We start from the raw sequence: 26,143 nt of genomic DNA on the forward strand, positions 1-26,143 counted from the left end.
ACATAAGTTTGGTTCAAAGAACCATGGCGGAGTTAGTGCCTACAAAAAGACGCCATTACTATTTCTCTCACATGCATAGCAAAGATATTTATAACTAATTACCCATTCTGTCTGTGTGCATAGTTTGAGCTACTCAAGAAAGTGATGTAATTTTCAGGGTAAGTTGCTAGAGGCAGGTTGATTTGTTGCTAAATGACATTGTGATGTCATTGCGTGATAACGTTAAACTGCGTCATTACGTAGAATACACAATAACGTTACTTAAATTGACTGGTCAGCTCGGCAAAAAATATGATTTTACATTATTTTCTGTACTTCTGGCTGTACAATTTTGATTGAGATATGTTGATTGATGTTGTAAGTTTGTTCAAGAACAAACATTCATGACCAACTATATTCATTGGGTTTGGCTCATCGAACCCGTACTACAGCTGCTGCAGTCAGCCAACAATGATTTGAAATTTGCTGAAATTGCTGCTGGCCCGCTTCTGACGTCACTCACAATGCAATTTTGCAGCCAGGCACGAGTGTGTGACAGAGAAAATATTTTTTGTGTCATTTAGAGGGAAAATGCGTGCATTTTAGTGTTTGAGTCACTTTTAAAAAGTTGCTAAAAGTTCCAAATACATTTTTAAAAGTAGCTAAATCTGTTGCTAGGTGCTGTTTAAAAAAAAAGTTGCCAGGGTCGTCTGAAAAATTGCTAAATTGGCATCACAGGTGACGTTGCAGGCTAAGCTCAGTGCTGCCCCCCAAAATTGAATGCCGACAGGGGTACTGCAGGCTTCCATTAGCTATTAAATTATCTTTCTAACTTCTGTGTGCGATTTTAAAATAATCTGTTCAAGGACATACATCTGGTGTATTATTTTTTAATATACACGAAGACTGACCACAAATATTATTATTAATATTAGATTGACCACAAATATATATATAATTTGTCCATTCCTATAATGGATCCTGTTTTGTGCAAACAATGCCCGCAGTACCGTGGTCGGCCTTGAACATCTGTGGCTTCAATGAGAGGGGGCAGTCTTTCCCTGGTATAGAGGTGTTGGTTGTTTAGCAACAACTGATGCCTGCAAAACTATGGGGCAAAACAAACTGGGTTGGCTTAGATCAGCATGTCCAAAACTTGGTCCTGGGGACCTCAAGGGGAACACGTTTTGGTTTTTGCTCCAGCACTACACAGCTGATTTCAAATCATCAAAGCTTGATGATTAGTTCATTATTTGAATCAATTGTGTAGTGCTAGGGCAAAAACCAAAACGTGCACCCCTTGGCCGAGTTTGGGAAACGCTGGCTTAAGTTGCTTAAAACACGTAAGCTATATTTTGTCTCCAAAGTTTATTGAAAACATAACTACATCTGCACAATGAGCACTTGTTTCCTCTCAAATGCATCCATACAGTTGTTGGTTAGCTCGCTAGCGCACTTTAGCCATATTAGCAGTGACATGAAATCAGTCAAAACACCTCAAAACAAGACATGGTATCAAGAACAAGATAAAACGATCTGAAACACCCCACGATCTGAAACGATTCCCCACATTGCAGTTTCTTGTCACTCTTGCTAGCAATCTGGCTATCCAACAACATGCTGGCTTCTGTCCAATAGAAGCACACAGATTGTTTTTGTGACATTGTCCGATACACAGTATTTATTTATTTTTGTACCCCCTTTTTTCTCCCCAATTTCGTGGTTTCCAATTGGTGGTAGTTACAGTCTTGTCTCATCGCTGCAAGTCCCGTACGGACTCGGGAGAGGCGAAGGTCGAGCGCCGCCCCATGGGCCTCCAGGTCGCGAACCCAGAATCTCTGGTGGCACAGCTAGCACTGCGCCACCCAGGGGGCCACTGATACACAGTATTAACATAAATCACTCTGCCATTTCCTGGTTGCTAAAATTCAAATAGTTTGCCTAATTTTTGTTTATATGACAAAACAAGCAAGTATCGTGTAGAGAATCATAGTACCATCTAAATCGCTGTGAAAAATATTTTCCATAACCAAAAGTATTGTATTTTCAGCTGTTTGAAGCTGGTGTACAAAAGTGAAAGATACAAAAACGAAAGCATAGAAAGCATAGAAATAGTGCACATAGAATAGATCTACCACTTCTTAGACTTGCTTGATAAATCTATAACACACATTTCTATGTGAATTTGGTCAGGTCGCCCAAAAAGTTACATATTGTAGCTTTAATGTGAACATGCTTCTGTCTAATGCTCCATAATGATGTTTCCTCTTCTTTTGCAGATGTTTTGGTGATTTAAGGATTGTGCTGCTTTACCTACTGTCCCGTGAGTCACAGCCAGCTGCACTCTAACTAACTGTACGCTTTTCATTTTAATTAGGAGCTTTCATTAAAAGAGCCCAAGAGAAAATTTGCATTTACTTCAGAGACCAAAGCCTGTTTCTATAAATCAATAGGGATGTTTCAGTCCAGAGGCCTCCGCATGGATCGAGGGCACTCTGCATGGTTTCCAAGGCCAAGATCCTGGTTACAAAGACCAACATCCTGTTTCCAGAGGCGATCCCTCAGAGCGTCAGCAGACCCCACCTCTTCAGATGATGTCTACATCAGTTGCCTTTACGGTGATACTCTAGCAATACCTAAATATCCACAGCAACAGAATCAGAAGACGCCATTCATTCTGATTCAATACCCATGCAGGGCTGGGTTGGAAATGACTATGGTGCTTTAAAGCAATATCAAAACTCTATTGCTGTTACTTTCATTAGAAGATCCTGTTCTAACTCTACCTGTGTTCTCTCAGCCCAGGGCTTCCGCTGCACTCTGCAGCAGAGGCCCAGCTGCAGCAGTGCCAGGTTGACTCCCAAGAGCAATGCCAGAGGAGCGGGAGAGAGGCCAGTGAGCAGTGCTCTGGGTAGACTGGAGAACAGCCCAGGGAGGGGGACCAGAGCCATGAGCAGACTAGTTACTGCACCCGGGGGAGGAGGAAGGCGCAGAGACCCGGGCCAGAGACCTGGAGCTCAAATCAGGGGCAGGACAGGTAAACACCCTTCTCTTAGTGGAAAATATCTAATATATTCCAACTGTCAAATTGTTTCTTTCTTGATCTCCTAATTTTTCATATCCTGTTTATATTTTCGCTTGCTTACACAGTCCCTTAATCCACAAAGCTAACTTGGAAGGAACACTAGCTTTGCATGTAACAAACCAAATGCAAATCAAAATCCCAATTACTACTGCTTAAATGGCTGACCTGACCTGTGCTGCAGCATCTGGTGCTAAACTGTGCTCATCACTGTCATAATGGGTGACTGAGGCTGCTGTTTACTCTTAGTGCTAACCATTGAAAAAGCCCTTTGATCAGAGTTCTCTAATTATGAGCCAACAGTAGAGCTATACACACAAGCTTCCATCTGCCTCATAAATTCCCATAAACATAACCAAATAACATGGATAAACTAATCTTTTCCCTTTCTGACTTCAGGCTAAACAGCTGTGGTTTATTTTTGGTTGCCCAAATAAATAATCAATCAATTTTATTACCCGTTCACATGAAATTTCCTCTCTGTGTGTTAGCTGCTGCTTTTATTAGTCACCTTTGAAATCCTTGATCAATAATGGTCACACACACGCACACACATACACACACACACACACACACACACACAGTCTTAACACTGCTTTAAATGAAGTTGTGCTCAATCTCTCATATACTGACCATGTTCATTTCAAGACATTGTATTTGGGACATTAGCCAAGAATGTATATCAAACATCTGCAGCTGTAGTTTCAGAAGGTAGCTGTTGACACTCCAAAACCACATCTCTCACATTGACTGACTGACTTTGTTATACATTTCTTGTAAGAATGTCCCAGAGTGCCCTGCAACACCAAACATAACGACACACATAGACAGCAGCAGGACACGTGGAGGGGGAGGAGGCCTTTCTCAACATCATCCACACTGCATCTTTATCTGCCTTCTTCATCATACTATGAGGATGAAGAGCAGGAGACGGATATAGAGATAGAGAAGGAGGATGTGAGGTATGGTTTTATTTATGGGTGTTATACAGGTGTTATAATGTCATACATATAGTGCATTCGGAAAGTATTCAGGCCCCTTGACTTTTTCCACATTTTGTTACGTTACAGCCTTATTCTAAAATGGATAAATAGATTTAGTTCCCCATCATTTTACACACAATAACTCATAATGACAAAGCGAGAACACGTTTTTAGAAACATTTCTGCAGCATTGAAGGTCCCCAAGAACAGTGGCCTCCGTCATTCTTAAAATGGAAGACGTTTGGAACCACCAAGAATCAACTTAGAGCTGGCCGCCTGGCCAAACGGAGCAATCAGGGGAGAAGGGTCTTGATCAGGGAGGTGGCCAAGAACCCGATGGTCACTCTTACAGAGCTCCAGATTTCCTCTGTGGAAATGGGAGAACCTTCCAGAAGGACAACCATCTCCACAGCACTCTGCCAATCAGGTAAAGTGGCCAGACAGAAGCCAATCCTCAGTAAAAGGCACATGACAGCCCGCTTGGAGTTTGCCAAAAGGCACCTGAAAGGACTCTCAGACCATGAGAAACATGATTCTCTGGTCTGATGAAACCAAGATGTAACTCTTTGGCCTGAATACCAAGAGTCACGTCTGGAGGACATCTGGCACCATGCCGTAGGGATGTTTTTCAGCAGCAGGGATTGGGAGACTAGTCAGGATCGAGGCAAAGATGAACGGAACAAAGTACAGAGAGATCCTTGATGAAAACCTGCTCAGAACCTCAGACCGGGGCGAAGGATCACCCTCCAACAGGACAATGACCCTAAGCACAGCCAAGACAACGCAACGCAGGAGTGGCTTCGAGACAAGTCTCTGAATGTCCTTGAGTGGCCCAGCCAGAGCCCGGACTTGAAGCCGATCAAACATCCCTGGAGAGACCTGAAAATTAGCTCTGCAGCGACGCTCCCAATCCAACCTGACAGAGCTTGAGAGGATCTGCAGAGAAGGGAGAAACTCCCCAAATACAGTTGGGTATGATGCTACAGCCTGTAGCATCATACCCAAGACTTGAAGTTGTAAACGCTGCCAAAGGTGCTTCAACAAAGTACTGAGTAAAGGGTCTGAATACAGATTTTTTATTTAAATTGTATTTTAAAAAAAAATCTGGTGTAGAAATACGACAGCCACTGATCAAATTATGGCAGAGAAACACATATGGTGTGAAGTTTAGAAGTACATTTTAACGTAGTGAGGCTAAACTTGTCATCTATTTCCTTTCTAATCATATACATCTATTTATCACAGGCCAACAATAGAAAACAACGGCCTACAAGACACCACAGAAATTATCAGAACACCGACCCCTTCAGAAAATGTCACAATGCTGAACCCTAGCAATAATACCAGTCTACAACAGGATCATAAAGAAACCATCCAAATACAAGAGTCCCCTACATTAAACCCCAGTCTACAGGGCCCCTCAGAGGATATCATCAGGCCACCGGTCCCTACAGAAGACCTCAACTCAATGGAGCCCACTGACAATCCCAGGTTTCAGGGGATAACACATTACAGAACAACTGGCCTTGTGTTCCCAAAGCAGAGAGCTCATGGATATGACATGGAACAGCAACAGGAATGCAACCCTCTCCAGATAATGCCGGCAGCTGTTCAGGGGAGGGCCCCTACATCTGTTAGGCAGCATGTGAACAGACTCCCCAAAATAAAAACCACCAAGACCTTTGTGTGGGGCCTTTCTGGACCCCAGGAGATTAAGAGTGTGTTTGTTCTGCAGAGGCATATTGGCAGATACACAAATCAGACATGAGAACATTCATAATGCCATTCACATTGAATCCCATGTCAATCCATATCTTGGGTTTGTTGGGATATCTTACCTGCCAGTGAGACCAAATTCATATCCAAACATAAGAAATAGTCAGCTGAAAGGTTAGACCTTACAGGGGGAGCTGTGATTGTAAAAACACAATCTCACATAACCTGATCCAAGGAAATGCCAGAGGCAAAGATGATATTGCGATCTTACTTCCTGTTCAGAAAAGGCAAATATGTGTGTTGGTCTCTTTGGGTGAAAGAGAATGTGGTTTCCTAATGAAAAAGCATGTAAACATGCATGTATATTACACATTTAGCTCTGGGCTAAAAATACCTCATATGAGATATCAAAGTACACAGATGGGCTTTGTGTTCATGTCAAGACTGGGTTCTTCAATTGTCCAGATTATTTTAGACATAAAAGCAATAACATTACACGAATGGTGCAGTGAATACAGAACCGAAACGAGAGACATAAGAAAATACAAATGCATGCCATGGAAAACAGCAAGCGGATGGGGAATTACAATATATTGTGTTCAGTCCCACTGTTTATGTGTGCGATGGTCAGCTGCTGAGACATTTCCCAGTCATAAGCAGAGCAGTGGAGAATTTTAGATAGACTACTGCCTGAGTGATGCCTATCCCCAGGACCCCATACTTCAGCTTTCCTTTAGTCCCATTACTTTATAAAATCAAAACCTTTCTGACCAACTCATTTGGCTCCATGACCAAAATGGCACAAATAACATTACCTTACTTCAGTTAATACCTTACAGTAGGTTATGGAATATTTTGTAATCATTCTGCATTGTTGGGAAGGGCCTGTAAGTAAGCATTTCAGTGTTAGTCTACACCGGTTGTTTACAAAGCATATGACAAATAAACATTTGATTTTGATACATTTTGCCCCCTTGTGGTGAAAAGAATGCATCCTATAGTCATAGTCCAGGCTCCATTGGAGCCGTATCATTTCAGTACTGCTGTTGATCAATGGCATTTGCCAAATACATCGTATGACGTCATTGGTTGTTGCAGCCAGGTTTCAATTAAACACTTGAAAAACACCATAGGCAGTGTTTTAACCAATGACAAACAAGCCCAATGAAGGCTGCGTCACATCCGGACGTGACTGGGTGTCCCATAGGGCGGTGAAGTTGGCCCAGCGTCGTTCGGGTTTGGCGTCATTGTAATAAGAATTTGTTCTTAACTGACTTGCCTAGTTAAAGGTAAATACAAATAATGGAAATCCAACAAGTACATCCCTATAGTTTATGGGGTTGTGCTGCTGATGCTAATTAACTTTCCCACAATCACATATTAATCAACCCTATAGCATTCTCTGAAGTCTGCACACCACGTAATTGAGCATGGGTGGATTTGAGGACCCCTAGGGAATTTAGTTCTCATTACTAATTTTGACATTGTTTGAGCTTTCCGTTTTACATTAGTGAGTTTCCAGGTGTTTTTCCTACCGTTCCAGAGTATTATGAGGATATTGCACACATACAATACAGATAAATGATGCATATGACAGGAAGTACAATGCTTGTTTATATAGCCTTATGATTTTGTTAATTTAATCATCACTATGTACCTAGTCAAAACATTCAGTACCCATACACCCCACAGGTCTTTACTAGTTATTACATTCCTGCTATGAAATACTACATTCTTCAGATCAGTATTTTAGCAAAGGCATTGAGGTTGTCCCAATTCCAACTAAGAGCTTTTTTTCTAAACACAGCAGAATCCTCAGCATACCATAATATCCAATATCAGTGCATATTAAGGATGCAAAATGTCTCACCAAATAATTACCCTGAAGATGTTTGCAATCAACACCCCATCCGTTCACAGACCATTTTGAGTGACACCCCTTTACAGAAGACAACACTCTTTTTAGTCAATTTATTTGTACAAGACAAACAACCTTAAGCCTTGACAGCAAATTTGCGAATGGAATACAGGCGATCCTTTCTCTGCATCTTCTTCGTTCTGAGAGTCTCCTCATGCTTGTTGAGTCTCCTGCGGATGGCACGAGTCTTCCTGGGTCTCAGGTCCAAGGGCTTATATTTCTTACCCTGAAACATGACATTCAGTCAAATTACAATAAACACTACATGGTCACTACATGTGATGTATAATAAAAAATAACCAGAACAAAACTCAAGATTAGGACTGCTGCTATTGCATTTTGCTTCAATTCTGGTCTTAAACTGGCCTTCAGCATTTAGCTGGGCTGTATAGTCAGGAGGCCTGGAATTTTGTGATTTTAGGGGCAGGGCCATTTGGCCTTCAAGAGGTGACCAATCTGCCAGGGCACCAAGGCCATTAACCAAAATATGCAATTAAATTGATGTGAAAAACAATAGTTATTCTGTTAAGAAAAACACAAATGTGTGTAAATGTACATAAATAGCCTACATGTCAGAGTGTAGGTGATAACAGGCTGTAGCCAATGCACATAGGTTATGTCCAGACCAGTGCAGACATGGAATCCCCTGAAAATACTTGACATATGTAGGATCATTATTAATATATAAAGGCTTGATTCTGTCCACATAATTGAGGCACTGTTCATTCAGCTAGTAACTCCTTGCAATAGGAGGCAGTGGTAAATTTTACCAGTTTAAAACCTGGACATGTCATTTTATGAGGCATATCTTAATGTGTTCCGACCATAGGAATGCTAAGGGGACTCGTTTATAAACACTTCCTCATGTGCCATTGAAACCAGTATTTCTATTTTTTTCTACTTTCTTTCTCCAGCAGCCAAATACACAATCCTAGTCATTAACAACCTATGCTTGTTTTTGCATCTTTAGATCTTCCCCCTTTCTACAGTTAAGTATATTGTCATCTGTTATATGAAACTGCTCACTCTTATGTGAAGAAATAGCCTAATAGTTGATCAACATTTTAAGCTAAACGTTCTGACCTGTTGCATCAGCCTCATTGCTTTTAAAAGTTTGATGTACAGTGTTTGTATTCATTTGGGATCTATTTTTAAAAACTTTTATTTAACTAGGCAAGTCAGTTATTAATTCTTATTTACATTGAAGGCCTAGGAACAGTGGGTTAACTGCCTTGTTCAGGGGCAGAACGAGGATTCGAACTAGAACATTTTCAGTTACTGGCCCAATGCTCTACCCACTAGGCTGCCTGCTGCCCCATATATCGCGTCCCTCAACTGTCCCAGAGTATGGTTGGAATATTTATTTCTGTCACAGAAGAACAATCTGACCAATAGAATAGGTAAACCTCTGTACTATGGGGGGTAGTAGATTGACATAGGCTAGTGCCTTTGTGGTTGCTTAATCATATTGTTGGTTGACAAAGTAAATATGGACTAACATCTTCTATATGCCCATCAGAATTTGATAAGGACATGTGCTGTTTCATCCCTGATGTCGGTTTTCACTTACAGCGTACTTTGGAGCTGTGATGCCTGTGTGAATGACTTGATCACGTGACGGGCATTGGTTAATAAGAATTTAGATCTGAGAGCACCATGCAAGTGAGGTGCTTCGGAGCACGGTGATAGGCAGCCGGGAGAAGGGAATAATTATTATTTTCAGCTCAAGTTCACTACGGCCACACGGCATGGATTCTTTAGGGGGCATTACGGCCACACAAGGGGACATCGACGGCCATGTGCCGTCGGGAAATTCAAGGTCTGATAGTCAGGATTAGCACTCAACCTAGTTCTGAAATATTGAGTTTACATGGGTCACTTTACAAACTAATCTGCAGCATGTTTAACTGCAGTCAAGATTGACATTTAAGAAAAGAAGCCATAACCCACACCATGTACAGCAGATCACCAGCTGGGTGTCGACAAACGGTGGCAAGTCAACACGTCAAATCAGAAAATAAACCTAAGATGTTGGCAGATACTCCGTGGTCAGAACTTTTTTAAATTTATTTTTACCCCTTTTTCTCCCCAATTTTGTGGTATCCAATTGTTGTAGTAGCTACTATCTTGTCTCATCGCTACAACTCCCGTACGGGTTCGGGAGAGACGAAGGTTGAAAGTCATGCGTCCACCTATACACAACCCAGCCAGCCGTACTGCTTCTTAACACAGCGCGCATCCAACCCGGAAGCCAGCCGCACCAATGTGTCGGAGGCTACACCTGGCAACCTTGGTTAGCGTGCACTGTGCCCGGCCTGCCACAGGGCGCAGTGTGGGTATGGGGCGGCAGGGTGCGCGATGAGACAAGGACATCCCTACCGACCAAGCCCTCCCTAACCCGGACGACGCTAGGCCAATTGTGCGTCGCCCCACGGACCTCCCGGTCGGTTACGACAGAGCCTAGGCGCGAACCCAGGGACTCTGATGGCACAGCTGGCGCTGCAGTACAGCGCCCTTAACCACTGCACCACCCGGGAGGCCCCCCACCCTCTGCTTTTAACCAGTAAATCAGGTTTGTTAAACTAAAGTGTTGAATACATGTGGGTATGGGGCGGCAGGGTAGCCTAGTGGTTAGTGTTGGTGGGCTAGTAACTAAAAGGTTCTAAGTTCAAATCCCCGAGCTGACAAGGTACAGATCTGTTGTTCTGCCCCTGAACAAGGCAGTTAACCCACTGTTCCTAGGCCGTCATTGAAAATAAGAAATTGTTAACTGACTTGCCTAGTTAAATAAAGGTAAAAGAAATTAAAATAAGTGGAGGGCGGTTGCTCTTACCTTGTAGAACTTCCTCAGGTTCTCCTTCTGAGTCTGGTTGATGACAGTCAGAACACGGGCGATGGATTTGCGGACGACACAACTGGAGAGGAAACAGATCAAATATGGGTTTAGTGAAATGCTAAATTTTTAGCAGAATGAGACATTTTGACCTACTGCATATAAACCCTGCATAACATAGTAATGACAACTGAGAAGCCACTTATTCTTTCACCATAAACAGCCAACTCATGACAAGCTGACACTGCATAATCTCTGCAGTCCAAATAATACTCACATTTTAGAGAGCTTGGAGGCAGCTCCACCAGTAACCTTGGCTACGCGGAGCTGGGACAGCTCTACCTTCAGGTCATCCAGCTGCTTGAGCAGCTCCTCCTTCTTCTTGCCCCGCAGGTCTCTAGCCTTGATCTTGCCCTGTAAGATTCACAAAGAACGGAGATACAAGCTTTGAAAATCGATTTGGCCAACAGTTAACGAACTAGCTAACTTACCCATGCAACGTTAACGTTAGTTCACGAAAGTAACGTACTGTCAACGTGGGCTGATAGCTAATGAATCTCGCTAGCTATTCTAATTGGCAACACATATCGAAATAATTAAGTTGATAAGTAGTGTAATAATTGATTGCTAACTGCCGTAGCTAGTTAGTAGGCCAACAACCATTCCATTTGGAAGTAGTTAGGAAACATGTTTGACAGCTAGCCAACGCGTAATTAGTTCGTTAACATTAGCCATCCATTTGCTAGTAGCTAACAAGCTTGCCAACGTTAGCTTAATAGCGTTCAGCTAGCTCGCGCTCGGTCTTTATGGTGACAAGCGACAAAATAAGGGCCTTTCTCGAAATATCACAAACATATATGGCGAGATAAGATTATCATCCTTATGGATGTTATCAAGTGTGGTCGTTTTATGTGGAATAGGCAGGACAATTTTCCCGAATTGAACGAAAGCCACGAGCCTCTCACCATGTTCGTCGACGCTGCCACAGGAAAAGAAAGAACGAAAACGTGTTTGCGCAGAAGCTATCTTCCGGTCGGAGGCGTCATTTTTGTTGCGCATGGGTGAAATGCCTACAGCACCACGGCGTGGATTCGGTTGGGAATGACTTTGTTCTGCTGCATCTCTGCTTTACTTAGAATCATTAAGATTTGACACTGTCCCGGAGAACAATTATGAAAACAAACCTTTATGTTCACAAAATAAATTGAAACAAAAAATGATTTAGTTAAATGGTAGCGCTTGTTAAAATGCAAATGAAGAGAATATGTAGTGATTTATTTTTATTTTTTTGTTAAAAACCAGAGTTGAACACATAGCGGAATCAAACAGAAGGTTCAAAAAAGCATCATGTTTTTGATATTGACCTTGCAGTACATTGATAAGTGGAGTCATAGTCACCTGTGCTGTGATATCGTAGTTCTATGAAACTACTTCAGGCAGATTGCTTACAAGCCCTCACTAGAGTCCATACAGAATTCTTAATTTGTGTGATATCAGATACTATTCAATAACAGGTCACTGTTAATGAAGTGTGGTGTTTTGTCATTGAATGTAGATCATGTCCATTTTAAGAAAGTTTAAAGCCCAAAGGTTGACTGACTATAGAAACCTGATGAATGTGACCAAAAAAATGCTACAGTATTGTAATGTCACTAGACACATGGAGATTTCTCACTGCATGATATGGGAGTAGAATTAAGAGTGCAGATTGGTGTATTCCTGCCTTGCACCTGGTTCACATTCTGGTATAAGGCATGCATACTGTATTCACTGGCCTTTCCTCCAGTACAACATGAATGCCCTCTCATTGTAAGCTCAAACAGGGTCACTTCTTGCAGGATGCCAATGAACAGTGAGACAGAGTCAAGCCAAGACTGGCAACATGGACAGACAGATACATGGTGTAAAATACTGCAAGAGGTCAAACAAAAATAATTTACATCCAGTGATTTATAAAGTTCTCAATGAATATGTACAGTTTTCATTATATAAATAGGACATATGGAATGTCATTTACACAAACACAAGGCAGGTAAAGGTAGAGCACATCCTCCGATAATTCTTATTTAGATATCGTTCAATAATGATTTACTTAATCAACATTATATTAAGAGTCACTCCTCTCCTCTTTACATAACATTTTTTTCCATTAATATCAATGCCATTGATGTATGGCTCTCACATCAAACCTCATTCTAACATGATACTTTTCTACATAAGCCCCCCGTAATTAATATTTTTATAGGAAGGAACCAAATGAAAGACTGTTGTGAAGGGTCCTTCAGAAATCTTGGCGGTTATTAAATCTTAAGCTTATTATCATCATCATCATCATCATGTACTCCCAACAGAGACATTTGAACACAGAGACATAAATAAATCTTCTCAGTCAAACAGAGTCGTGACAGTCTGGTAGTTCTGACCCATCGCACTCTTAACACCTGGCCAATTCCGTAAGACATTATTGTACTGTGTGCATCAAAGATCTCATGTTAACTTAATTCCAAGAGGGAGAAGGGTTACTCTTAAAGGAGTACTTAGCGTTAACGCAGTGACTGGGAGTTTATGGTAACTGCTAGCATGCTAGTAAATACCATATACTTCCAGTCATCGGCTAACGGTAGTGAGCATTGGCTCGCAAAACTACAGTACCGCTAACTTCCTTCACACTGGATGAAGAGACATAAACATGGTATCCATGAGTTCATCTGACTCTGGGGAAGAAGATAAATGCCAAAATATCCCTTGAAGGTTAACATTTATCAATGCATCAATACCATGTCTGCTTTAACCATTTTACTTGTAAATAAAATCACCGCCAACATAAAAATAAATTAATGACAAGACTGACTTTCCAAGTCATTGTGGAGCCCTTCTCTGTCCTCTTGAAGAGCAAGAACAATGTCCTTCTAAGGAGAGATTGAAGCGCTACATAGGAATCTGTCACGTCAGAAACCATTTTAAAGCTTAAGTAGTGTCCTCTTCACAATGTTCAGTTGGTTACCACAGTGATGGGAGGCATCATGCAAGGACATGATAAAAGTAATGTGTGTGTCTCTGTCCTCGCCACAATTCTTCCTCTCTCTGTCCACTCAGCTCCAGTGAGCAGGCGCCCCTGAAACTGACGGCCGAACGATACCCTTTGGAGAAGGCTTGGATCCAAACCAGGACATCTGAAAAACACAGCAATGTTTTCCGATTATATCAAATGAAATACATGTAACACTGGACTATTACTATAGCTACAACTGGGAAAGGGCCGGGCGCTGGAAAAATAGGAGGGAATTCATCTGGCAACTGGAGGGCTGCTGGGTTCACATCCTGAAGACATTCCCCTATTGTTGGGCCCTTGAGGAAGGCCCTTAACCCCACAACTAGCTCTCCATCCAGGGGTTCTGCATTGCAGCTTGACCCTGTGCTTGTCTCAACTGTATATGTGACGTGTGCTTGAAAGCTATGGTAGCCCAGACTGTTGTCTCTTTCCAATTTTATATGACACATGAATTGTCAATTTTTTATACTCTTCTATAAATTTCCTATTCGCCAGTCTCGAATTAACTATATGCTTGCAACTGTTGCGCACAGCAGGTGCCTTAAGTCTGTGTCTTCTTCATGTGTTTGTACAGCACTGATGAAGGCATAAGGCCCAAACATATTAGCACTTCCACCTTCTGTATTCTTCGGAGCATGGATTCAATTAATGATTCTATTTTTCCATCTCGGCCTCCTTGGGTTTTTCCCTTTTCATGGTTTTGAGTGCGAGTACTTTTGGAACTCCACAGATATTCTCTCCCACGCGCCGGCCGCCTTTTATTCTAGCCTGTGCACAAACCCTCATACTGGCTTCCTAGCCTCTAAAATAACAATCTTCCTCCGGATGCAGCTTAGGTATTCAAAAATAAACAACAAATAGCAAGTGCATTTAAGAAATGAGGCCGATTGAGAACAAAAAAAGTGTCGTGGCCTATTTCATTTGATACACGCTGGCTGTGTTATGGCCATAACGCCCATTCATTTGACACAGACGTTTCAGGGGACAGATGTCTGAAAGGAGAAAGTCACCTTGTACTCCAGTGTCTCTTTTAACATGTCCTCTTCCTCACCAGTGAAGTTCAGCAACACAGACACCGCTCTGATCAGCTGATAGGCCTATGAGACAGAACGAGATTTAGACTTCAGCCAAGACCATAGACGTCCAATACTGAGGGGTCTAGCTACGATAACAGGGACCAGGTAATTTGCTCTCACCTCAGCCTCTCTGGACGACATAAATTTTAGCACCACGTGTTTGAGGTACTCGAAGTTGATCTCTCGTGAGTCATTGAGGTCAGAAGTGTTGGTGACAGTGGTGTTTGGGCCAGGGGCTGGAGATGCAGCGGGCTCTGTAAAGGTTCTGTCTAGCCTCTCCTGCCTCTCTCCTCTCCCTTCCTGGGCCCTTTCCTTCTCCTCTAACTCAGTTTCAGGCTTCAGCTTCTGCAACAGGAACACACAGGCACAAACTATCACACACAAAACTCAGCACACGGACCATATTCAATCAACGGAACAAAAAATGATTAGATTTAGATTGGATTCTCATACTAAAAAATAAGTTATCTAAATGTCTCACCAGCTCCTTCTGCAAGGTCCTCTTCAGCTCGGCTAGCCTCTGCTGCAGCTGCTTAATGGTCTGTAAAGCAACAGGATTCCAATCAACAGCAGCACACACAAATTAACCTGCTCCAGATATTTCAGACAAGGAGTAATTATCCAAACATGCCTGTGTGGTGATCATGGTTTTCGTTTGGTCCAGTACTGACCTTGTTCTTGTCACTAAGCTGCTGCTCCAGGTCTCTGTTGGCCTCCTGCATGTGGTCCAGGTCGTCCACGGTCACGGTCCCATTCTGGTCCGGTTCACACACCTCTGGAGTCTGCAGCTGCAACGTCAGGGTCTCCACCTCCACCTCCAGCTCAGACACCTGAGACACAAAATCAAATCAAATGTATTTATATAGCCCTTCGTTCATCAGCTGATATCTCAAAGTGCTGTACAGAAACCCAGCCTAAAACCCCAAACAGCAAGCAATGCAGGTGTAGAAGCACACACACACAGTCAGAAAACACATACAAAAAGTCCAATCTGTAATGACAGACTTGAGTTATGTACAGTATGGAAGCTAAGAAGGACATTAAGAACAGGTTTATAGTGTCTTAATGGCTGTGCCCGCTGTGTGTTCAGACCCGTGACTGGCAGGAGTCCAGATGCTCGTTCTGGGTGAGGAGCTCCTGCCTCAAGCTGACCAGCTGGCTGTCCTTCTCCTCCTCCCTCTCCTGGGCCCATGCCCGTAGCCTCTCCCCCTCCTCCTGCAGCTGGGACAGGGAGCTCTGGGCCGTCTGCAGCTCTGCAACAAACACAGTAGAAGGGAGCATCAGACACCACATGGTATGAAGTCAACTTCCAAATTCACATAGCATGGGAGACAGAGGAAAAGTGCACCCGACAACAGAGAAATCAAGTGTTTACCATTGCGAAGTGTTTGGAGTTCCTCCTCTCTCTGCTTCAGCTGCTCAGTGACGTGGGCCAGTTCCTGCGATGTTGTTTGATGTGACGCCGTCATCTGTCCTACCTGGAAAAGAAGACAGTGAACGTCCAATTTATTTATGAGCACAATCGACAAGCTGAATTCATAAATTTGAAAAACACATCACTCAAACTGCCCGAGTATGATTAAGCCAATAGCATTGGCAAGTTTTGTAAACCTCATTCCAACAGAGTGTAGAGAATATGGTTTGTTATTTAAAAGAGTACAGAAATGTACGATGTAAGTGTGATGTCTCTCCAGACCTGTAGTTGGAGCTCCTCCTTCTGCTTCCTGGTGTCCTCCAGAGCCATGGCTATCTCCACACTCACCGTCTGCCTGCTGCTCAGCTCTGACTGGGGTGACATACAGGGACATCATTGAATTAATTTTTTTCTTAAAACTCTTGTTTGTTTATCAGGAAATCCGTGACTTCCTGTTTTCAACTGACTGCCTAATATAAAGCAGGAAGTGTGTCTGACCCTAGCCTGCTCCAGCTCCTCTTCCCGTCTCCTCAGAGCCACGTCAGCTTCATCCCTCCCTCTCAGCAGACATCCTCTCGCCTCCTCCAACTCACGCTGGGAAACATGAAACAGAGATGGGTGGGTGAGAGAGAGATGTGGGATAGGGACAGAGAAACACAGATAGGGACAGAGAAACACAGATAAAGGGATGTTAAAGAAAGAAAAGCAGAAAGAGGGTGTAGGAACACAGCCTTGTTTGAGTCCCGTTCCATGCCAGCCCTGTAGCCGAGATCAAATTACATGGCAACAGATTACCAATCCACCGAGACCAGTGGATAAACTGATCAAAATCTGCATCGAAATGATCAAATACCAAAGTGAAAATGTGCCTTAACAGTCAGGCAACAAAACTATGCAGCACATGTCACTGAGAACAGTTCAGTGAACTAAAATGTCAACATCTACAGATCAAGTGAGAGCTGACAACTGTAACTCACAATCCTAGCTTGGGCAGAGGTCTGCTCTGTGTCTTTCTCTGTCTGCAGTGCAGTGAGCTGCTCCTCCAGCCGGCCTGCCCTCTCCTGGCCCTGCTGCTGCAGACTGACCCTCTCCACACTCCACTCTGCCTGCTGGGGGTGAGCACAGGGGGAAAGGGCAGTCTCAGCATCACACGTGCTTACATTAACTGTGTCCCTGGCTCCCATAGGATACACAAAGAAGTCTAATCAGTCTAAATAAGAGGTTCAACTGCATTTGCTCCAGCCTCAGCTTCAACTTCATTTACAGTGGTGGTAGAGCACCTTTCACCGTAATCAGACAAATATTTACCAGTTTGTCCAGAACTGCTTGCTTGTCAGTGATCTGCTGCTCAGTGTTCTTGAGCCTCTCGTTGCTCTCCTGCACCTGCTGTTCCAGACCTGCAATCTGTAAGACATTGAGCAACATGGGGCCGTGTGTGAGAGCACAAGAAGAAAGACTGAAGAGAGAGCACAGGTCTGAAATGCTTACATCCTTCTCTCCCACCAGTGCCCGTTCTCTTACCTGTTCGTCCGTTCTCTCTCTGTAGTTCTTGGAAGAGTCGTCTTTGTGCCGTAGCAGGTTCTGTAGTTCAGTTACATGGTGGTTGATTCTGGATATCTGGGAGAGTAAAGATACAATATGCTTACCAGATGTGCTCACACAATTGTTCATTTGTTGCTGTTATGCAATGGAGCATCTAAGCCAGTTGCATGTGAAGTAGTATATCATTGTGATGAAGAGGCTGTTTACCTGAGTCTCCAGTGAGCTAACCGTGTCCGCATGGTTGGTGCGTGCCTGCAGCAGCTCCACTCTCATGTCCTCCAGCGTCTGCTCCAGAGTGGACTTCTACACATTACCACACAGGGGGGGGGACGAGGATTGCTCAACACTTGAACTGACCATCTGCACTGGCTCTCTGCACCTTAGCACACATGCACTCACTCACACACCCATATGCACAAACACACTCACGCTGCATACACACCACGACTGCTCCTATTGGACTTTATTTATTATTGCTAAAAATATCTCCATATCCCACTTCCCCGGCACACGTGTAAATATTATACTTTACATTTGTTTGAGTGCCTTCCTTGTATTTATACTTTTGCTAAATGTTTATTCTATTGTTACTCTATTAACCCTTTACACTCGTACCCGTATACAGGTTGAAAATGGCAGATTTGGACACTGATAAGCGGCTAAATTGGAACGAAGTGGCTGAACAGTAAGATGCTATAAATGATGTCAGATCTCAGCCTCTGTGCTTCACAGCGCTGTCTGCGTTTTGACTGACAGCTGTTCTGAACATGAGCACCGAATGGGACCAGTAGTTGCCTCCATCCCTCACGCTAATTGGGCAACTGGAAGAAATTGGCCGCAGAACACGCACCTAAATGCACTCACAATTCCTTTCTATGATCATCAGAATGATGATCTGTTTCTCTGAATTGCCTTGTGGAAGCCTAACTAATTCGTATTTTAGAACTTTGCTAATTGTGTTGGCAATAGAGCAACCTTTCAAATGATGCCCACCTGACAAAGAATGCAATTTATAATGGACCGTTTTGGGATTTCGTAATTGTGTGAGGCGGGGCTGCGCTCAAAACAACTACAAGTGTGTTCGCTCTAGTTCCTCAACGCCACAGCTAGGAGAGCTCTAAAAACACCTTTCTAGTTGAAGACTCTTCTTTGAGTCATCAAAGTACATGGAAGTGACTTAGGAACTGTGCACACTTTGGAGACAGCAATTAGTCCTCTCAGTCAAACCCTTGTTATTATTTTGTCTTATGTTGCACCTACACCACATTCTTTCAGGAACATTCTTATGTTACTACATTTATCCAGAATATTTTAAGATTTGCTTATCAACAAACGTGGCAGAAAGTACAGTAAATGTAAAATGCACAAAATCAACAGTGCAATGTGTCGTGTCAGGTGTACTGCTGTATCCTGAACTTTGGTCTAATAATTTCCCCATAATCTTCTAACTGCTCTTTCAATTGCTACCGTGCTTATGCATTTCATATTTCTTCTGTAAGAAACATTTCAATGTAGCCCTATCCATATAGGCCAAGGGTTAAGCTTCTATTTGTGTTCATTATTTGTTCGATTCTTATGGTTGTCGTACTGTTGAAAGGTGAACCTGCAAGTAAGCATTTCATTGGACCGTGTCCACCATGTGTTTCTGTCCACATGACTAATAAACTTGACTTGAAATGCATCACCATTCAAATCTAATTTTATTCGTCACCTACTTCGTAAACAACAGATGTGGACTAACAGTGAAATGCTTACTTACGGTTCTCTATGGTCTTTTCCTTATACCAATTCCACAGGAGTCCCTCTGTCTTTAGGATTAGCTGACTGCTGTAGTTACCTCTTTGAGCAGCTCCTGGAGGAGCTCGTCTTCACTCAGGTTGCCCTGCAGACGTCTCTCCAGAGAGGAGACCTTCTCCTGCAGGTCCAGCAGCACACGCTCCCTGTCCTCATCAGTCACTGCTGCCTGGGGACCACAACAGGGAGAGAGAGGGATGGGTCAATTACAGAGCACACTGGGTGAGGAGGAGGGGTTAGATATGGGCAATTCCATGGTAACGGAAATACGCTGACACTTCGATTTTTCACTTTAAAATGTATGCCAAACAAAAACTTACTGGAAAAAGTGCAGATTTGGAAAACAGAAATATGGAATTGCCCATATAAGGAGTTACATTGTGATCTGGTCTTACCTTGTGTTGCTGCAGCTTCAGGGCATTGTAATCAGTTTGTAAGGTATAGAGAGACTTCTCTACAGCTGCTTCAGCGCTCCGCGACTGAGAACACACACAGAGAGATTGCTACATTGTGAATAATTTTATAAACTGTTATCATCACATTTATCTAACTGTATTCATATGTTGTCATTACAGATATGTACCACTTCAACACAGTGAAAGGATTTTTCAAGGAAGAATCTATGGGTTAGAGGACTAACCTTCTGGAAGTCCTCAGACACCTGTTGGATGACCTTCTGCAGGTTCTGGCCTCTGCCCTCCAGCTCAGCGATCTTCTTCTCCGCCTTCTCCTTGACCTCCAGCAGCTCCTTTCTTAAATGAGACCCCCACACACACACACACACACACACACACACACACACAACCCTGTACTGTTAGACAACAACCAAATCCTCAGGCAACCCAGAAGAAAACAGGCAAACTCTCCCTTATACAACTTTTTTATTTTATTTTAAAAAGAGGTTAGGGGAGCAAGATCTTGCAATCAATGTGTCCTGTCCTAACCTTTCGATCTCCAGCTCGGTGTTGAGCCTGCAACTTTCCTGATGCTCCTCTCCCAGAGCCCGCAGCTTCTCCTGGGCTTCGGACAAACCCTTCTTGGCCGTCTGCAGTTCGGTCTCCTTCTGCTGGAGCTCTCGCTCCCGCAGGCCCTGCTGCTCCTCCTTCCTCAGTAACTACCAGAACGAAACAGGAGACACCACAGAAAGGACGTCACTAAAACAAAATGTCTAACTACTATTATTGTCTAGGGTAATAGGAACACTTTTTTTCTCCCACCAAAGTGCTGTTTAACCAAGGTGGATGGCTACCGACATAGCTACAGCTTGGATCAGAATAGACAGACAGATAAAGCATAAAACTACCATATGTTTTGAATTGCCTCCTACATGCCACGTGGTGGGTTAGAGTTAGACAGTAGGACCTTGTTGTCAGTAGTGCGTACCATGTGTTTGACTTTGGCGAGCTCCTGCTGCTGGAAGCCATCCAGCTCGTCCAGGTCATCCCTCTTCTGGAACAGAGTAAGGCTCTGCTCCATCATCTCATCTAGCCGCACAGACAGAGATGCCTTCTCCTGAGGGGCCCCAGACAGAAGAGATCTCTCATCTACACAGGCAATGACTGACTGGCTGAATGAGAACCTAGAATATTAGTTAGATGTTAGGAGTACCTGCTCCAGCGTAGACATCCTTTCCATCCATTCCTACAGACAAAGACAGGAATTAATCAAACTATAAACACACACAAACGTATGCCTCGTGGTGCAAAGGATATGATGCTCACCTGATCTTTCTTGTCCAGGGCCAAAGCCATGCCTTCGGCCATTTTGGCTCTATTGGTCTGGTGAGTCTCATTCTGGTCCTGCAGTTTCCTCATGGAGGCTGCATAGTAAAAGAGAGAGAAAGAGGGGAGAGAGAGAGAGAGAATGAGCAATAGAACTGGCTAGCCAAAGATGTCTCAATTGAAACAGCAGGTTGTAGATTTGTCAGTGGTTAGTAGCTGCTAGCTTTGAAAGGGTGAGAGTAATATTGACCATAGAATGTGTCCAGTAAGCAAAGGCTAGGTGTTTCCCAGAAGCAGGCAAGCAGTGCATCTAACCATGGCCAACACAGACATCCCAAATTGACTTATTTGTATAGATGTTTATTGGTTACATTGGTGTTTGTTATAACATTGATTATTATAAAAAAGGGGAAGTAATAGACATTTACATACTAATAAAACTTCCACTGTTTTATATGGTCTCACATAATTGTCATAGCAGAAATACTTACCTACTTCCAAACAGTGCCACAAACATTTAAAAACAATTATATGTCAACAAGCATGTAAGTCCCTTGTTTCAACAATATATATATTTTTTTAAATATGGAAACCTATAGATGTGACAGCATATGATTCTCAACCCCTCCTTGATCGATTGACGGTGCGTTGGGTGACCATTACCACAGCCAGCAGACAAACAAATGAGAGAAAGAAAGAACGCAAAATGGGAGGAGATTGGAGAAAAGGTACGTACAATCCTGATGTTTTTCTAATGCAATTTCAAGCTTGTCCTTGGTCTTCTGCATAAGTCGGAGCTGCTCAGCGTAGTCTAGAGGCAGGAGGTGTGGTGATGGAACACCAACAGCACATAAAACAAACACGTACACACACACAGGAAAGGGGGGCAGGTGGATGAGGGTAAAAGCCATGGGGAGGAGGAGGAATAAAATAAAAACATGATTGAGAAAAAAATGAAAGAAAAAAAAATGATTTTCTTAGATGAGAAAACCATCCTGGTTAAGAGGCTGCGTGAAGATGTGCAACCTTTAACCTTTTCTAAGGGGTCACACACACCACCTCTAAGGGAGGAGTAGCTATCACACTAATCTGGGAGAAAAAAACACACAGAACCTAAAAGGTAGACTAAATGCCATGGCATTTGCTCTTAATGTTCACCAGATGGAAATGTGGTAAATAATCATTGTAAAATATACAATATCATACCATTTGTGAGGTGCGGTGTTAAGTTCAAAAGCCATGAGGTCGAGACTGAAGCCAGACACCCGTTGGTTATGTGACCTTTCACCTGAGCGTACTGCTCTTGGTAAAAGCTGTCTAAGTACACTAGACACAGATCTAGAATCAGCTTACCCACCACCAAACCTAACCTTAATTGTTGTTGGGGTAAACGCAAAACTATCCTTAGATGAGTGTCTAGGCCTGGGTGCAACCACCTCATCCTACTCTGATTAAACTGGTTCCATACAGACATGTCTTACCTGATAGTTTGGCCTCCAGCTTGCGAATCTGATCATTCCTCCTGAGGATCTGGGAAGAGAGGTCGTCCCTGGAGCTACTGCCATCAGAGGCCTGGAGGTCAACACAAACACAGAGAATAGAGGGGTTCCTCATTAGCACAGCAGGTCACACTGGAGCTTCCATGGTTATGTGGCAGAAGGTACTAGAAACATATGTTGTGGATGTTGAAGAGTCTGAAATATCCCACTTACAAGATATATCAAAATTATATTTCATATCAGAGGTACACAACTCATATCTATGAGTGTGTTTAGGGCAATTCCATGGTAACAGAATGATGCCGAGACTCAATTACAATTAAAAAACAATTACTTCAAATTTAAACAAACCATGCAACTCTATGCACAAGGACTACTTTTAACAATTTCCAGTGAACATTTTACAAAATCACATTTTACTCAGAGAACAGTGCAGATGCAAACCGTCATTGTTACTAAACTTTGCATTTGCACTGCTCTTCGTGCAAATGTGTTGTTGTTCAATTTTCTGTGGAAATGGCCCTTTACCTAAATGTGATGTCATCCTGATTTCACTTCACTACAAATTTGATGAGGGATAGCCTACCAGTTGATTTGATCTCACTGCCAGTCAATGACTTAAATAATTAAAAACGGTGCAAACGAGAAAGGAAAGACATCAGCCCCAAGACACTGGATCTGGCGAACACTGTAAAATCAGCCACTCCATTCAGTGTCAAACATGGAGGGGGGGGGCAGAAAATACCAACTGAACAGATCAACACTTCTGATGCTTTTCCAGTAACATCAACACAATTCAGTATCTAATGATATTCTGAAAGTTATATCAGGTCTAAAACAGCAGTGCAATGTGGAATAACACCATCACATTGACTACTAACTAGCCTCAAAGATTTAAGCGGAATTGTCTCAACATACAGTATGTTAAGCTACCTTCTCCAAAAGAGAAAAGGACCATTGTGTTTGTTTGTTCTAGTGCCTACTTGTCATGTGTGGTCAAGTGAACAGAGCAGGGCAGATCTGACACCTGAGCTGGAGCTTCATGTTACACAGGTTTGTGCCTTAAGACTCAACAATACATTAAAGGCATAGTTTGGGATTTTGGCAATTACTTTTTATGCATCTGCTTCCGGTATGAAGAAAGTTCAGTTTTGCTAGCTATTGCTAACTAATGTTAGCGCAATGACAAAGTCTACAGGAACAGCTAGCATGCTTGCTGTTTCCATAGACTTCCAGTCATTGCGCTTAAACTAGTTAGCAATTACGCTAACGCTAGTTAGCAACTTCCTTCAAACTGCATGCAGAGACATAAAAATGATGTTTAAGACATCATCCGACTCTGGGTAAGTAAAGAACGGGCCTCATTGCCGAATCCTGAACTATCCCTTTAACCTGCTCTACAATGGGGAATATTTCTGAATTAATGTCATCATTGACAAAAGAGTGGTGGTATCGTACATTTACACACTTGACCATGGAATCCACTAGCTTCTGGATGCCGATCTCCAGACACACCTAACCATATAACAGGCTAGCTGACTCACTGACTCAAATCATAATCCAAGAGACACTGTCGACTTGTATATAAAAAGACAATTACACCAAACGTCAAATTGCAGCAAATTGCTTCACTGCTCTTTCCCTGTAAGTCTTGTACATTAGGCCTACTTTTTTGCTGATATTCATAAAGCCAATAGTGAATGCAGCACTGTTGACATCACGGTGCAGGGGCGTTCTGATATGCTGCATGTAAACGGTAGTGAATTACGTCATCATGACAGTCCCTGGGGCTCTTATCTGGCCACAGAGGGAAACACTAATGGAGGGCCTGGGCCATTACGGTCAGGTAGGGGCCACAGAATCTCTCAAAACACTGAGAAAGCCTATCATGTTTTAGATCAGTTATGTTGAATTGAAAGAGCGTAAATGATATACATTACCTTTGTTTGCATTTCATATGTGCAAAACTTAAGCCTATTCAAATTAGAGGCCAGAAGCCATCTTTTTTTCCTTGAGGTCTTCCTTGTAGAATAGCCTGGGTAACCTTGTTTCGTGTCATACGACCAACTACTCTTCATGGGTTCAAAAGATGACTGGCATGGACTGTGTGACAGTGAGGTAACAATACTGGTACTTACAAAATCATCCCCGGAGTCTGCTCCCACTGACGTAATGGACTCTTTGCTGCAGGAGCGAGGCATACGGACTCCGGTCCGGGGAGCTGTGGCAGCCTCCTCAGCAATCTTTTTTTTCAATTTGGCAAACATCTCCACCTTGCCTTAGTGTTTCTTTACCCAAGTGTACTGCCTGCTACTAGTTCTCTCTCCAAAAGCTCCACAATGCAAGTGCTCTGTCACTCAGGCTGTGGTCGTTCAGGGTCCCAGAACAGCTGTATTCCAGTGTAGCCTCCTCTCACAGGCAGGGGAACTGTCATTGTCATTCCTCTTTCAATCTGAAATAGACAACAGAGAGTGAGTCATGGCAATCAGCACGAAAACTATTAGAGATGCAGAATGAGGATATGCTACAGTCTGTAGCTACCTTATACGTCGTTTTGGCCTTATGATTTGTCATGTCACCAGATTAGTTGACAGATTGGTGACAGCAGGTTTAGCTAGCAGGTTTACGAATACATACATATGAAGAGGCTAATGATATTTCAGCTGGATGACAAGACGATGTAAATTAGCTAGCTAGCTACTCAGTATTGGCAATGATAACTGCCTGTTTGCTTGCTTTCGTTAGCAGTTTCCGAATAATTCGTTACCATTCTGTAAAAAGCCCAACATTTCGAGATTTAAGAAATCCATCGGTCCCAGCTAACTGTTCACGGCTGTTTGATCATGAATTCCAGGAAAAGACAGATGATTTAAACAAATGATAGCTATCAGCTAGCTCCCTAGCTAGTTATTGTTATCCTAGCTAGCGAATTTAGCCAGCTGATCAAGGGAATCTCTTACCGTATGAACTCCAACAAAGTCACACATTCCTAGAGAAGCCCATTGTGTTTAACGTATTCTCTGCGACGAGTAACAACTCTACCGTTTCCCAATATAATACATCTACAAATATACTGTTTTACGACAAATGTGTTACTATGTCTGGACTCTATTTTGGCTAGCTCTCTTACATCAACACGTAATATGCCAGTACACTCTGCGTCCGTGTTCATTGGACAAATCTAAAAGGGTGTGGAAAGGGATTCGCTCTACTTCATGTCAGTCAACAAAAACAGTATGCTGGAACCTGGAGGTCATAAAATGCATTGATTACACACTACGTGGCCAAATGTATGTGGACACTTCTTCAAATTATTGGATTCAGCTATTTCAGCCACACCCGTTGCTGACAGGTGTATACAATCGAGCACACAACCATGCAATCTCCATGGTTGGAGTATAATGGCCCATACTGAAGAGCTCAGTGACTTTCAAAGTGGTACCATCATAGGACGCCACCTTTCCAACAAGTCAGTTCATCAAATTTCTGCCCTGGTCAACTGTAAGTGCTGTTATTGTGGAGTGTAAACGTATA

The 26,143-nt window shown here is 42.9% G+C and overlaps 3 protein-coding genes across 7 annotated transcripts in view; 1 reads left to right on the forward strand and 2 right to left on the reverse strand.

Annotated features, from left to right (window-relative positions):
• LOC115139887 (uncharacterized) overlaps positions 1-6,724 on the forward strand; it is a 32,635-nt gene extending 25,911 nt beyond the window's left edge. The window contains exons 2-6 of one of the 4 annotated variants that reach the window (XM_029677730.2): positions 2,259-2,334; positions 2,433-2,597; positions 2,780-3,016; positions 3,843-4,023; positions 5,290-6,724. In XM_029677730.2, the coding sequence (XP_029533590.1) occupies positions 2,435-2,597; positions 2,780-3,016; positions 3,843-4,023; positions 5,290-5,812 (1,104 nt within the window). In that variant the 5' untranslated portion in view covers positions 2,259-2,334; positions 2,433-2,434 and the 3' untranslated portion in view covers positions 5,813-6,724. Of the gene's footprint in view, positions 1-342; positions 2,335-2,432; positions 2,598-2,779; positions 3,017-3,842; positions 4,024-5,289 lie in introns of those variants that run through there. The other 3 variants (XM_029677731.2, XM_065026556.1, XM_065026557.1) reach the window with 3 other exon arrangements.
• A 992-nt stretch (positions 6,725-7,716) lies between these two features.
• LOC115139890 (large ribosomal subunit protein uL29-like) lies at positions 7,717-11,564 on the reverse strand. Its single transcript, XM_029677732.2, has 4 exons — positions 11,477-11,564; positions 10,789-10,925; positions 10,512-10,593; positions 7,717-7,904 (listed from the first exon to the last, which is right to left on the reverse strand). The coding sequence occupies exons 1-4, from the start codon at positions 11,477-11,479 to the stop codon at positions 7,755-7,757; spliced, it is 372 nt and encodes a 123-aa protein (XP_029533592.1). The 5' UTR covers positions 11,480-11,564; the 3' UTR covers positions 7,717-7,754.
• An 881-nt stretch (positions 11,565-12,445) lies between these two features.
• Positions 12,446-25,769, reverse strand: LOC115139886 (golgin subfamily A member 1-like). Of its 2 annotated transcripts, XM_029677728.2 has the most exons (24): positions 25,570-25,769; positions 24,748-25,061; positions 22,592-22,682; positions 21,847-21,921; positions 21,111-21,208; positions 20,998-21,030; positions 20,773-20,901; positions 20,334-20,503; positions 20,030-20,141; positions 19,785-19,868; positions 19,433-19,558; positions 17,803-17,898; positions 17,575-17,670; positions 17,362-17,457; positions 17,031-17,162; positions 16,552-16,647; positions 16,336-16,425; positions 16,015-16,117; positions 15,732-15,892; positions 15,311-15,469; positions 15,121-15,180; positions 14,760-14,984; positions 14,574-14,660; positions 12,446-13,684 (listed from the first exon to the last, which is right to left on the reverse strand). In XM_029677728.2, the coding sequence occupies exons 2-24, from the start codon at positions 24,874-24,876 to the stop codon at positions 13,604-13,606; spliced, it is 2,529 nt and encodes an 842-aa protein (XP_029533588.1). In that variant the 5' UTR covers positions 24,877-25,061; positions 25,570-25,769; the 3' UTR covers positions 12,446-13,603. The 2 variants fall into 2 exon arrangements, with proteins under 2 accessions (XP_029533588.1, XP_029533589.1); XM_029677729.2 differs by lacking the exon at positions 21,847-21,921.
• Positions 25,770-26,143: the final 374 nt, after the last annotated feature.

The sequence above is a fragment of the Oncorhynchus nerka genome, linkage group LG13 (genome assembly GCF_034236695.1).
Source record: "Oncorhynchus nerka isolate Pitt River linkage group LG13, Oner_Uvic_2.0, whole genome shotgun sequence".
Taxonomy (NCBI): Eukaryota; Metazoa; Chordata; class Actinopteri; order Salmoniformes; family Salmonidae; genus Oncorhynchus; species Oncorhynchus nerka.